Source organism: Cherax quadricarinatus, chromosome 36, assembly GCF_038502225.1.
Source record: "Cherax quadricarinatus isolate ZL_2023a chromosome 36, ASM3850222v1, whole genome shotgun sequence".
Lineage (NCBI taxonomy): Eukaryota > Metazoa > Arthropoda > Malacostraca > Decapoda > Parastacidae > Cherax > Cherax quadricarinatus.
The window spans coordinates 20,876,807-20,891,806 of record NC_091327.1 but is presented as its reverse complement, the minus strand read 5'-3'; the positions used below and the strand labels follow the sequence as shown (position 1 = coordinate 20,891,806).

General features: G+C 41.9%; 1 protein-coding gene across 4 annotated transcripts in view; it reads left to right on the top strand.

The window, feature by feature from the left end:
* The window catches only part of LOC128691274 (uncharacterized), an 85,174-nt gene that overhangs the window by 66,597 nt on the left and 3,577 nt on the right, over window positions 1-15,000 (top strand). For 3 of the 4 annotated variants that reach the window (XM_070091550.1, XM_070091549.1, XM_053780170.2), the window contains 2 exons: window positions 9,405-9,641; window positions 10,295-10,510. In XM_070091550.1, the coding sequence (XP_069947651.1) occupies window positions 9,428-9,641; window positions 10,295-10,510 (430 nt within the window). In that variant the 5' untranslated portion in view covers window positions 9,405-9,427. Of the gene's footprint in view, window positions 1-5,402; window positions 5,609-9,404; window positions 9,642-10,294; window positions 10,511-15,000 lie in introns of all 4 variants that reach the window. The other variant, XM_070091552.1, reaches the window with a different exon arrangement.

The window sequence follows — 15,000 nt, the reverse complement described above, 5'->3', positions numbered from 1 at the left end:
TAGCCACGCAGGTGTTACACATACGTCATATAGCCACGCAGGTGTTACACATACGTCATATAGCCACGCAGGTGTTACACATACGTCATATAGCCACGCAGGTGTTACACATACGTCATATAGCCACGCAGGTGTTACACATACGTCATATAGCCACGCAGGTGTTACACATGCGTCATATAGCCACGCAGGTGTTACACATACGTCATATAGCCACGCAGGTGTTACACATACGTCATATAGCCACGCAGGTGTTACACATACGTCATATAGCCACGCTGGTGTTACACATACGTCATATAGCCACGCAGGTGTTACACATACGTCATATAGCCACGCAGGTGTTACACATACGTCATATAGCCACGCAGGTGTTACACATACGTCATATAGCCACGCAGGTGTTACACATACGTCATATAGCCACGCAGGTGTTACACATACGTCATATAGCCACGCAGGTGTTACACATACGTCATATAGCCACGCAGGTGTTACACATGCGTCATATAGCCACGCAGGTGTTACACATACGTCATATAGCCACGCAGGTGTTACACATACGTCATATAGCCACGCAGGTGTTACACATACGTCATATAGCCACGCAGGTGTTACACATACGTCATATAGCCACGCAGGTGTTACACATGCGTCATATAGCCACGCAGGTGTTACACATACGTCATATAGCCACGCAGGTGTTACACATACGTCATATAGCCACGCAGGTGTTACACATGCGTCATATAGCCACGCAGGTGTTACACATACGTCATATAGCCACGCAGGTGTTACACATACGTCATATAGCCACGCAGGTGTTACACATGCGTCATATAGCCACGCAGGTGTTACACATGTTACACATGCGTCATATAGCCACGCAGGTGTTACACATACGTCATATAGCCACGCAGGTGTTACACATGCGTCATATAGCCACGCAGGTGTTACACATGCGTCATATAGCTACGCAGGTGTTACACATGCGTCCTTAACCACGCAGGTGTTACACATGCGTCATATAGCCACGCAGGTGTTACACATGCGTCATATAGCCACGCAGGTGTTACACATACGTCATATAGCCACGCAGGTGTTACACATACGTCATATAGCCACGCAGGTGTTACACATACGTCATATAGCCACGCAGGTGTTACACATACGTCATATAGCCACGCAGGTGTTACACATACGTCATATAGCCACGCAGGTGTTACACATACGTCATATAGCCACGCAGGTGTTACACATACGTCATATAGCCACGCAGGTGTTACACATACGTCATATAGCCACGCAGGTGTTACACATACGTCATATAGCCACGCAGGTGTTACACATACGTCATATAGCCACGCAGGTGTTACACATACGTCATATAGCCACGCAGGTGTTACACATACGTCATATAGCCACGCAGGTGTTACACATACGTCATATAGCCACGCAGGTGTTACACATACGTCATATAGCCACGCAGGTGTTACACATACGTCATATAGCCACGCAGGTGTTACACATACGTCATATTCAACATTTAGACATTGTGCACCATTGATATAATGTAACCTTTGTGTATACGACCTTGATCATTGAATATTTGCGTTCTCACATTATTATGGAATATATAATAGGGCTAGGTTAATAAGAGCAAAATCAAGGGGGGCGTCTTGGTGCCTGTGAAGTGCTCTTGATCCAGATAATTGGAGCTAGTATTCCCCTTCTTCAGAACAGACTTGATTACCTCCCATTCCCTAAACGCTGTATAACCCGTACGGATTTAGCGGTTCCCCATTAGTATAATACTAATAACTCGACACTTGCATCAGTTAGCCTGGATCTAGTTTGACTGACTTCACGTAATCATTATATGCGTGATGCTGAAATTTCCAATTAGTCTCGCCACTGGATATGAGATTATTATGACTCATGTGGGTCATTCCGTGCATGACGTGGTGGAGGCTTAATCCTCCGTCTGGTGAGCGCCAGACACACGTGTTTCCTATTTTATTATCAACCCAAAAGCATTATTATCAACCTACAAACGTTAGTGTAATAAACGAGGGTTAATATCACAAACGAAGACTTATGAAAGTGATCGAAGAAGCTAAGGTCATTACTGTGTATTTCGTCCTAGCACTGAAGATAGGCTCAGTATAAGACCGAAACATCCTCAGAATACATATTTATTTTTAAGTATTGTGGTTAAAGACACGTGAGCAAACCTTCAGGATATTTTATTTTTTGGGGACCTGTTCACTCCTTGTCTAGAACCACATAAAAAGTAAATCCTTCTTCTCAGGAGACGGTCTCGGTGTGGACTTCCAGGTCCTCCGCTATCTTACACAAGTGCATATAATCCCTCGTACAAATTCTAGGTATCATATACCAGGGATTCACCTTTGTATTCAAATGGGTTCGAATGCCCCTTTGTTATTTATATTTTTACATCATTGCTCACAGACGTAAAGGTAAAAGTTTTACTAGTGGCACTTGACTCATCTGTGATGGAGTGCGAGGGGAGACTCTCGTGACGTCAATGCATTAAACATATAGACCTGTAAACACAACTGCTCATTTGTATTGGTGTAAGTTATAAGGAGGAGGAAGACAAGGCATTTATATCTCGCTGTCCTAATGGAAATTATTAGCGCTGGTTATGGTTGTTAGTTTAGTCAAGGGAGTGCGGCTAGTGTTGGTTGGCAGCAGAACTTGACGCCAACATCTGCCACACTCTGAGATTGATGTGACTATTGTTCTCGAGTGTCATGTGGCGATAAAATCCATTTTCACAATCTGTCTCTGTCTCTCTCTCTCACTTTCTCTTTCCAGGCGAAATCATTCTGTTGACATGTTCCTCTATAGATATGCTAGGTAGTATCTTCACTCTTAGGTCCTCCTTGCTCAAAGTTTACAGCCTGTTTCTGGAATCTCTACTCTCAGTCACTGGTCTCCTTTCACCTTTCATTATATTCATAACTTTGCACTTGCTGCGGTTGAATTCCAGCAGCCATTTTTCTTTATTACTCTATAGTATATTCAAGTCCTCTTTCAAGCTTTCGGTGTAATTTGAGTGTATTGTCTTAGTTTAACAACATCTGTTAACAAAGAATTATAAGGTTTTATCTCTTCTGGAATGATATTTATGTATGTGAGAAGCATTACTAGTCCCGACAGTAGTCCCTCTGGGATCTCAGTTGTCAATTCTTACTATCATAATACCTCTTCCCTGACCATTACTCTGTTCTCCCTCTTACATATTCTCCAAGACACTGTACGCGCCTTCCCCGTTATCGTTGCCCGCTCTTCTAGTTTGTGAATCAGTCTTTTTTGTGGTACGGTAACGAATATCTTCTTATAGTCCAGAAATATAGAATCCACCCACCCTTTTCTTTCGCGCGCATGTGTGTGTGTGTGTGTGTGTGTGTGTGTGTGTGTGTGTGTGTGTGTGTGTGTGTGTGTGTGTGTGTGTGTGTGTGTGTGTGTGTGTGTGCGCGCACGCGCGCGCGCGCGGGTGTAAGTCCTCCCAACATAACTAACACAACACTCAACACCGCTAAGTGCTCAGCCTCGTGGAGGTGGATATTTGTGGCGAGTAAAGTGGGAGATGATAATGTAAGAGAAGGTGTGAGTGTCACCTGATGATTTACCTGTGATGTCTCCTGAGTGGCCAGGTGGAACTAACACACCTCTTCTTATTTATTCTCTCTCTCTCTCTCTCTCTCTCTCTCTGTATACAAAGATCGGCTAGAAATCTTATTTCGTCTCAGTTACTACGTCTTATCTCTATTTGTTCTTTCACTCCTCTGTTATTGGTGAATTCTTTCCCTCTGTTTTACTCGTCTTCTCTTTATGTTTAACTTATTTTGCATGTTCATCCTCTTCCTCTCGTTTTACCTTTATATTCTCTTTTCAACCTTTCTTTGCACCTTTGCTAAGGTAACGGCCTAATATAACCCACAGACTAACGCTCCAGCATCTGAATTAATATACTCATTACCACTTATTCAGACATCAGAAATCTTGTAACTGGAGGACAAGAAGAACTCAGGTACGGAACCGTCAGTAGGGGAAAAAGCAGGACTCAGTACAGAACCAAAAGTAATGGGCAAGGAGGACTCTGTAGAATACCACCAGAGGGGAACAAGATACACAACAACAAGACTTCGGTACTAAAGCACCAGTGGAGGAGCAAATGAATCGATTGTTCCTACCTCACCGAGTGTCAGGGTCCTCCTGTTGCGTGGGTGGCCAAGAAAACTGAGTTGTCAAGCCTCATGGAGCAGCTGTCGAGCTGTGTAAGGAACACGCGCTTCCCAGCACACCTTCCTCACGGCTGCAGAAGGGTCCATCTAGTATACAGTTTACGTCCCTCATCAAGATGCAACATAAACTCACTCACTCCTTTTGAAGATGATTTGTTGTATCGTTTCTGATTTTTTTGGCTGCTCGCAGAATTTCGTTCGGCGCATAATGCTCACCGTAAAATTCAGCCACTCGTGACTATGATGGTGTGGCCTCGCCTGAATGGCACGCAAAAGCGGTTTAGAAATAAGCCTTGTTGAGCAGCGCATGTTTATGAGGCATTTTCCCTCAGAGACGGGAGGGAGATATACTGGTGATAGGGAAGGTGCGGGAGGAGGATTTATTTTAGAGGTGATCCCTGCAAACACCAGGGTAGAGGGGGGAGTGGGGGCACCACTCTCAAGTTGAGACAGCGGCTCTTACAGTGTCTTGGAAGGGCAGTGTTATTAGAAGGTCTTGGAAGAGCAGTGTTATTAGAAGATCTTGGAAGAGCAGTGTTATTAGATCTTGGAAGAGCAGTGTTATTAGAAGATCTTGGAAGAGCAGTGTTATTAGATCTTGGAAGAGCAGTGTTATTAGAAAGTCTTGGAATAGTAGTGTTCTTAGAGGATTTCGGAAGTAGCAGTGTTCTTGAAAGGTCTTGGAAAAGCAGTGTTGTTAGAGGGTCTTGAAAGAAATCAATATTCTTAAGGTCATAGAACAGAAGAAATATCAGTAGACATTAGAAAATAAGTGTTATTTGAACGCCTTACATTAGTGTTCCTGGTGTGTAAGTACAGGATCATCCACCTGCACAGCAGGTGTCCCGCACCTGTATAAAACTTATTAATACAGCATCCTTTGACGTCTTAGTTCCTTGTTGCTTGGGAAGGACTCTTGATCCGAGAAGTTAAAGCCGCCCTTCCCTTCCACGGATCAAACCTGACTGTCTTCCATTCCCAAGGCATTGTATGGTCCTCGTGGGCCTAGCGTTTCCAAATGAATTTAATAATAAAATTTGAATGGACAAGGTTTCGTTACTGATAAAGTCCTATTCTTCATAAATGTGTCTATCCACGTCACAGTTAGTCTTTCATGTCTTTTTCCAGGTCAGTGTTTGCACAGCCAGAACATTAACAGCTGTTGTTGCTCGACAAGCGAGGTCGATCAAGTTTCGTGTGACTCGTGATTTCCGAACGGATGATAATTTTCACCCTCTCATGGGCTGAATATTTCACCTGACCACACCGGCACCGGGAATGCCTGGCCTTAGGCCAGGCTGCGGGGTTAGGAAAACTCTCACAACCGGTCACAGGTACACAGGTTTACCTCTTCAAATGACCTCATCGTAGAGAAGTAAAGTAGCAGCTGTTCTGTCCCATCTGTGTCGTTCTCGGCTCGCTTCTTACCTTCCCCAACCTATATATCTTCCAGTATTTCGTTCTTACTTTCTTCCATACAACCCTTCGTTCTTACTTTTTCTTTCCATGCATTGTTTTGACCTTTGTGCTTCTTTACCACGTGATTTATTTCACCTTTTATTTTTTTCTCTGTATGCACTTTCCTTGCGCATAGAAAGGAAAAAAGTCTGCACGTTTCTTCAGTTATGTTTTTCAAAGAATCCTCAATTCTCTTTTAGTTCTTGATTTATCGTGTTCTGGGTTATTGCATTCTTTATTGTTATATTTATATAATCTTTAATTTCCGTTTTAGGTTTTATTAATTTTCGATATTGACTGGTTATGTCTTAATTTTTATTTTTTTTATTAATTATTTATTTATGTATTGTCTAACTCTAACCTTGTTGGTAGGCGGGTTAGCTAGTTTACTACTCCGCTTATAAACCGCCAATCATGAATACTTTAATTCAAACAACGGGGGTTAAGGTAAACTCTGCATGTATACACTGAATAATACATAATTCCTCTTAATGTATTAAACTGCGTGACTTAAGAAATCGTAATGACACGATTGCAAATAAACCATACCCCCGGCCGGGATTGAACCCGCGGTCATAGAGTCTCAAAACTCCAGCCCGTCGCGTTAGCCACTAGACCAGCTAGCCACAATAAGATTCATCCAACTAGGTATATTTCTACGCTAGCTGGAGATTCGTCTGTAAAAACTTGCATTTGTGGTCACAGAGGTGCCTGTGCTAACTTTCCTATGGTGTAGAAATATACCTAGTTGGATGAATCTTATTGTGGCTGGCTGGTCTAGTGGCTAACGCGACGGGCTGGAGTTTTGAGACTCTATGACCGCGGGTTCAATCCCGGCCGGGGGTATGGTTTATTAAACTGCGTCTCGCTCAGATGAATAAGACACATGAACAACACTTGGGTATCTTTATTGTGGAGATGTTAATCAAACCAGTGGCTTTATCAGTCCAATACAGAAAATAATGCTGGAGACGGTGGAAGACGTGAAGTAGTTTGAGGAGATCAGTCCCTCAGCCTTGAAAGGTGTTCACTCCATAAGTCACTTTGGCCTCTGAAACTTCAGCGCTACAACCTTTGCTGTTAAATAAAAATGATCTTTTTATTTATCATAATTACCTCGGTGTTTGTTTGGAGCGATGTTTTTTTTCAGTTTGTTCCTTTATTGTTTCCACCGAAAATCATAATAGATCAAATGTTACTTTTTCTACAGTATATATAACAAAAAGCCTCTTTAAGACAGTGTTACATCATTTTTTTAACATGGGATACCAACAACACAGTCTTCAAAGCTGCCAGTTACTTAAAATATTTTAAGATCAAAGATATCTTCCTGGTCGCAGCTTTTCAACAGTGTAAACAGTTTCTAGCGTCCTTGTGGACTCACCGCTCCCCCTCCTCCTCCCCCCCAAAAAAAAATTCTTGGTCGCTCTATGTTTTTAGATTTTTATTATCTTCGTCTTGCAGATAATTGTAATCTTATTTTAGCAACATTACAGAATTGCATGAGTTGATTCTTCATGTGACTTTTATAAATTTTTTAAACGTGTTTACCTATTAGTGATATATTACTGGCTACAAGAATAGAGACTGTCAGACTATGCTCGTGGTTTCCCGTCTTACTATCTTAGCCTTGGTTCTGTTCCAGCCTTCAACAGCGATAATTTTAATTTTCAAAATATCTAATAATTATTTTGTTGTACTATACGAGTATTTACGTACTTTTAAAATGTCTTGTTCTCACTTTCCCACCGATATTGGTTCACCTTGCTGTGGTGGCCAGGTTTGAGCGGCTTAGCCTGACTTACAACCCAGCAACCCTCCATCCCTTCCTCCATACTTTGGCTTAAATATCGGGGATGTTTACCCCATGCATCTGAATTTGCTCACACTCCTGGCTGATGATGTGGAACGATTTCTGGATGAATATATACAGAGGGTTTCGGGGGTCAACGCCCCCGCGGCCCGGTCTGTGACCAGACCTCGCTGTAGATTACAAATTATGAACAAATTGATTTTGAGTAGTTTTCGTTGCGTTATGATTATGAATTATGTATTATGTGAGTGAACTGGTCACCACAGTAGCAAGTGGGTATTGATATTAAAATTTGATAATGTTTGTAACGGAATATATTCCAAGCACTCAGTAACCAAATGGTTCTAACCCTCTGTAAGCAAAATAACACATCTCGTTCCCTCTAATTCAAATAACAACGAATCTTTCGTGTACATATTGTATGTACATAGCTAACATACCTTGTCTCTATATGTATTCTGGGTCTTTACTGTGTGTGAGTGATGGTGGTACTGTTGGTGCTCGTGGTGATGGTAGTGTTGTATCCTAGTGGTATATTCAGGGGGGATATATATATATATATATATATATATATATATATATATATATATATATATATATATATATATATATATATATATATATATATGTGTGTGTGTGTGTGCAAGGAATTCGCAAGAGCAGGCGAAATATACACAAACACTGATCTCTGGCTGAAGGAGACTCGAACCTACGAACCTTGGAACAAGGTACGCAGTGCTTTACCAATCTACCCACACTGGACCAATACCTTGGAGTCCAGCTTGCGCTAGACTTTGATCCAAGGCAGCCAGCTTTCAGGGAGAAGGCTTACAGCTTTTCATCTCATCCTCTCATCCAGCGCAAGCTGGACTCCAAGGTATTGGTCCAGTGTGGGTAGATTGGTAAAGCACTGCGTACCTTGTTCCAAGGTTCGTAGGTTCGAGTCTCCTTCAGCCAGAGATCAGTGTTTGTGTATATTTCGCCTGCTCTTGCGAATTCCTTGCATTGTTAATACCTCTAGTAAGGCTGGTGCATACAGGGGATGAGATGAAAAGCTGTAAGCCTTCTCCCTGAAAGCTGGCTGCCTTGGATCAAAGTCTAGCGCAAGCTGGACTCCAAGGTATTGGTCCAGTGTGGGTAGATTGGTAAAGCACTGCGTTCCTTGTTCCAAGGTTCGTAGGTTCGAGTCTCCTTCAGCCAGAGATCAGTGTTATATATATATATATATATATATATATATATATATATATATATATATATATATATATATATATATAATGTCGTGCCGAATAGGCAGAACTTGCCATCTTGGCTTAAATAGCAAGGCTCATCTTGCCATATAAAACAAGTGAAAATTTGTGTATGCAATAATTTCGCCAAAATCATTCTGAACCTAACGAAAAAAATATATTTCACTGTGTTTGTTTAGTATTAAATTATTGTAAACAAATCTAAAATATATTTAGTTGGGTTAGGCTAAAATAAATTGCGCTTGTTATAATAAGGTTAGGTAAGTTTTCTAAGTTCCTTTTGGTGCAAAATTATAAATTTTTATATCAACATTAATTAAAAAAATATATCTTTAAACGTATAAGAGAAAATTTTAGAAAGGACTTAATTTTAAATGAGTTCTTGCTAATTGACCAGTTTTACATATTCGGCACGACATATATATATATATATATATATATATATATATATATATATATATATATATATATATATATATATATATATATATATATATATATATATAATATATATAATGAAGGTGTTGGGTTGGATGTAATAAGCAGTAGCATGAGCCAGGCAGGACCATCATGCAACTAAGATAACGTCAGTTCCTGTGATTTTTCCAGTACCCCACGGCGTCACCTGCCTTATGATGGACAAGTGTAGCTGGAGTGGGTTCGAACGCGGGGTGAAACTGGTTATTACATTTGTCTTCAGCCACGTAGGTCTGTGCGCCTTCGTGGCCGGGTACTCAGTGGCCGGCGCCTTCCTCTTCAGGGAGCTGGAACAGAAGTATGTGGAGGCCCACTATGAACCCCTGCAACACCGCACAGCTTACTTGCAAGACTTCTTCAACATCACCGGTGAGTGACACACACACCTAGTAGCGACTAGTGAAGAGGCCAGGAGCTATGACTCGACCCCTGCAACCACAATTAGGTGAGTACAGATGTAGTGTAATGAGATCCTTTATTGACAGTTTTGTCAATAAACAATCTTTCCAGTGTCGAAATTTTATACCATTTCTCTACATCTCGTGCATATCTTTAGCTTGAGGCACAAGTATGATACATTTAGATCCCAGGGAATTTAGAGCAATTGACGAGGATGGGGGAGTTAGAGATAATTCATCTCTGTAGGTTATGTGCTTTTAAATTATTATATTCATGTAATGTTTGTAGAATTACTGACAATATGTTTGGTAAAAGAACACGTGTGTAACTTAACATTTTATTGTGGCAAAGTTTCGCTCTCCAGGAGCTTTGTCAAGCCGTAACAGCTTGACAAAGCTCCTGGAGAGCGAAACGTTTACACAGTAAAAGGTCGCATTAGTTGCACATGTGTCCTTTTGCCTAAAATATTATATTCATAGGGAAGCGCTAAACCTATAGGGGTCTTACAACTCCTGAGAAACTGGAGATAATCAAGTTTCATCTAATTTAGGGAAAGCCTCTTTGTATCAAAAGCTATTCACCAGCATCAAGGCACCTTCCCTTCAAGGTTTATCACTCCGCAGAGCGGGCGGGGCAGGAACTAAGCTCCCAAGACTGGAGGGAGATCTTCAATTCCTCGCGGTGGAGGGAGGAGGTCATGGACCGCCTGGCGGAGTTCGAAGCTCAGCTGGTGACGGCGGTGAGTAACCAGCTGTACGACCAGGGCCCCGACAAGCAGCGCGAGAAGTGGAACGTTATCGGTTCCCTCTTTTACTGCGTCACCGTCATCACTACCATAGGTGAGCAGTGTGTGTCAGTCATCACTACCACAGTTGAGTAGTGTCTGTTTCCTGGTTACGTTTTATTACTTTGTGTGGCCTGAGCTGCTAGTTTATTGCTCGCCCGCAGCTCATCCTGTGAACGGCTAGATTATTGCGCACCCGCACATCATTGTGTGAGCGGTAGCGCAGGATCACAGAGGTCACAGTGAGTCTTTCTTTGACCTTCATTGGGTACAGTAATACATTCAAGTAATTTCACGTATCGCAACCTCATTTCATGGTTAATCATTTATCCAACTCAATTTGTGGATACCTTTTCAAATATCTTATTACTACAGCAAATAATAGACTTGCTCTAGATTACACTCTTACATCCGCTCTCTGATACAGTGGGAACCAAAATTTCTAGGTGACAGTATCCTGAGACTTTTATCATAGATTAATTTATCCTCCAAGAGTTACAAGTATAAACTGTGAACCGTAAATCAGTTTACGTAGACAGAAAAGAAGGTCAATCAACAAATGTGAATAAAAGCATATTTAAGCTGGCATTATATTGTCTAAAATAGTTTCCCCACTTAAACCAAAATATGTTTTGGACACGCAAGCCAAAACATAGAAATTTACGAAAGAAATGTAGTAGTTATGAATAAGGTTAGCCTGATTTAATTTATGCATTGTATGTATATGAATGCAAATAAGCTAATACAGTATATGCACACATAACCCATCACTTAGGAGAGGTAATGGCTACGTTTTGGTCCGACTTGGACCGTTGACCATTGTGAGATGGACACGTGTGACTAGTCATTGATCCAGATCGAACCGAAACGTCGTCATAAGTTGTGTATTGAACCACAGTAAGGTTATAAGATGACATTAAAGAATTTATAAGGAAGACTTCTAAGTGCCGATTGCATCAACAAATCCCCAGTGCTAACACGTACTCTGGGATGCTACCTCCTCCATCTCCTTCACCTGTATACTTCACCTTCACTTCCTCCTTCACCTGTATACTTCACCTCCACCTCCTCCTTCACCTGTATACTTCACCTTCACCACCTCCTTCACCTGTATACTTCACCTTCACCTCCTCCTTCACCTGTATACTTCACCTCCACCTCCTCCATCTGTATACTTCACCTTCACACTTCACCTTCACCTCCTCCTTCACCTATATACTTCACCTTCACCTCCTCCTTCACCTATATACTTCACCTTCACCTCCTCCTTCACCTGTATACTTCACCTTCACCTCCACCTCCTCCTTCACCTGTATACTTCACCTTCACCTACACTTCCTCCTTCACCTGTATACTTCACCTTCACCTCCCCAGCTTCTTCACCTGCATACTTCACCTTCACCTCCCCAGCTTCTTCACCTGCATACTTCACCTTCACCTCCCCAGCTCCTTCACCTGTATACTTCACCTTCACCTCCCCAGCTTCTTCACCTGTATACTTCACCTTCACCTCCCCAGCTTCTTCACCTGTATACTTCACCTTCACCTCCCCAGCTTCTTCACCTGTATACTTCACCTTCACCTCCCCAGCTCCTTCACCTGTATACTTCACCTTCACCTACACTTCCTCCTTCACCTGTATACTTCACCTTCACCTCCCCAGCTCCTTCACCTGTATACTTCACCTTCACCTCCCCAGCTTCTTCACCTGCATACTTCACCTTCACCTCCCCAGCTTCTTCACCTGTATACTTCACCTTCACCTCCCCAGCTCCTCCTTCACCTGTATACTTCACCTTCACCTCCCAGCTTCTTCACCTGTATACTTCACCTTCACCTCCCCAGCTCCTCCTTCACCTGTATACTTCACCTTCACCTCCCCAGCTTCTCCTTTACCTGTATACTTCACCTTCATCTCCCCAGCTCCTTCACTTGTATACTTCACCTTCACCTCCCCAGCTTCTACTTCGCCTTCACCTCCCCAGCTCCTCCTTCACCTGTATACTTCACCTTCACCTCCCCAGCTCCTCCTTCACCTGTATATTTCACCTTCACCTCCCCAGCTCCTCCTTCACCTGTATATTTCACCTTCACCTCCCCAGCTCCTCCTTCACTTCCCCAGCTCCTCCTTCACCTCCCCAGGTCCTCCTTCACCTCCCCAGGTCCTCCTTCACCTCCCCAGCTCTTCCTTCACCTCCCCAGTTCCTCCCTCACCTCCCCAGCTCCTTTACCTCCCCAGCTCCTTCACCTGTATACTTCAAACTCACCTTCTCCAGCTCCTCCTTCATCTGTTTAGATGAAGTATAGATTAACTCTAAAAGTGGCAGAGACAACAAAACGAGACCTTTCTTAGTACGACCTTTCGCCTTCGTGAAGCTTGATCAGGTACAGGTGAAACGTCGTATTATTTAAAATCTTTTTCGCTGTATGTGGCTTTTTCACTAATTTCCTTCACATTTACCGTCTTCTTCTCCCTTTTTTACATTTACTTTCTTCAGCTCTCTGTCCCGCCTGTTTACTCTCCCCCTGCCTCTCTTATATGTAAGTCTGCCACTGTGTGGCGGACCTACATTTTTGGGGCCCTGAAGCTTGAACTGTTATGAGGGCCCCTTCGCAACCATTTTCATACAGTGGACTCGAAATTTTTAAGAATGTGAACTAAAATCGTTTCTGGGGGCCCCTCTGGGATTAGGGACCCTGAAGCTTAAGCTTCATTAGTTTCCTAGCAGCTCCTCTTCCCTGCGTCATCCCTACCACTCCAGCACCCTGCCTCCCTGTTTACCTCAACCAGGGGTTACTGAGACCCAGTTATTTCCTTTTTATACCTCACCGAGAGGGTTGTGGAGGCCATGTTACCTCTTCTACCCTGTTGTTTATCTCAGTAGGGAGGACGTGAAGTACCAGACACCCCCTCACATTAAATATTATTATTATTATTATTATTATTATTATTATTATCGTCATCATCATTGTTATCATTATTCTCCATGGGGAAGTGGAGAACAATTCTCCCCCCGGATGCCATGTGTCGTAAGAGGCTACTAAAATGCCGGGAACAAGGGGGTAGTAACCCCTTCTTCTGTATACATTATTAAATTTAAAAAGAAAAGCTTTGGCTTTTCTTTTTTAGGTCATCCTGCCTTGGTGGGATATGGCCAGTTTGTTGGAACAAAATTATTATTATTATTATTATTGTTATTACTCTATTCAGGAGGAAACGCTACAGCGATACAGCAAATAGAGAGTTGTAAGTAAGTAAGATCAACACCAGTGATAGGATTGTAGCTCCACTTCGCTTGATCAGCTTCATCAAACTCCCCTTTCACCAGCATTAAGTCACCCTTCATTTCTTTTTCCCTTGAAGGATCGCAATGCAAGGTATACCCCTCAAGGAAGGTTCCTTGATGTTGGTGAGGGGCTCTTGATTTAGGGAATTGGATCTGTGCTCCAGTTCCCCGAATTAAGCCTGAATGCCTTCCACATCCCCCCCCCCAGGCGCTGTATAATCCTCCGGGTTTAGCGCTTCCCCCTTGATTATTATAATTATTATTATAATGCAAGGTATATTGGTATATGAATCTCTTTAAATTCTACGGAAGAGCCTAATCTTATTTCATTGCCTCACTCCCCTAACTCGATTTAATCTCGCAATTCAGAGGTTTATTGTGAGGTTTTCAGCATTGTGATTACAGTTTGCGTTGTATATCTTGAAATATATATACTATACAGTTTATTAGCGGCTCTATTTTATTATTATTATTATTATTATTATTATTATTATTATTATTATTATTATTATTATTATTAGTAGTAGTAGTAGTAGTAGTAGTATTAGTAGTAGTAGTAGAAATAGTAGTTGTGGAAAATTTTGAATATCCCAAATTCAGCATGTGTAAATTTGAATATAATAACTGTGTATTAAAATGGTATGTGAAAGAGGGTGTGCAGCCGCCGCAGAGTGATACAGGGAAGTTAGTTTAATATCTTTATTATGCACCCCATACCCATCCTGTGGGCGATAGTCAAAAGATTACAAAGGTACATAATGGGTCCAGGGACTGGATACAGGGAAGAGATGCCATTTGTATTTTGCGAGCACTGGTTGTCATGGAAAATTCAGCTAATAATCCGGCGTCTTCGAGGCCAAATTTGCGTGTTTCAGCCTGAACTTGTAATAGGAATCTGTATTAATGTCCCCTGCTGAAGAATCGGGACAGGAAATTTGCGGAACCTCAAGAATTACGTGTGGATGGCGTAGGATAAAAAATACGCCACCAGTCACACAGGGAAGTGCTCCATTAGTCCTTTCATTTAGATCTTTAGCTGGTCAGTGTAGGGTCTGTGTCAGGAAGGTGTTCTGGTTTTATCCATCTACAGTAATTAAATGGTAAGTGGTAATACAAATTTCTTTTATAATAACACCATTATAATTTATGTAAAATAATAATATTCCGTGTACCCAGCAAGCCTAATCATATACAGTCCACATTATTTTATAATTTACCATTACTAGTATTAATGTTTAATATTGTAATTATTAATTTA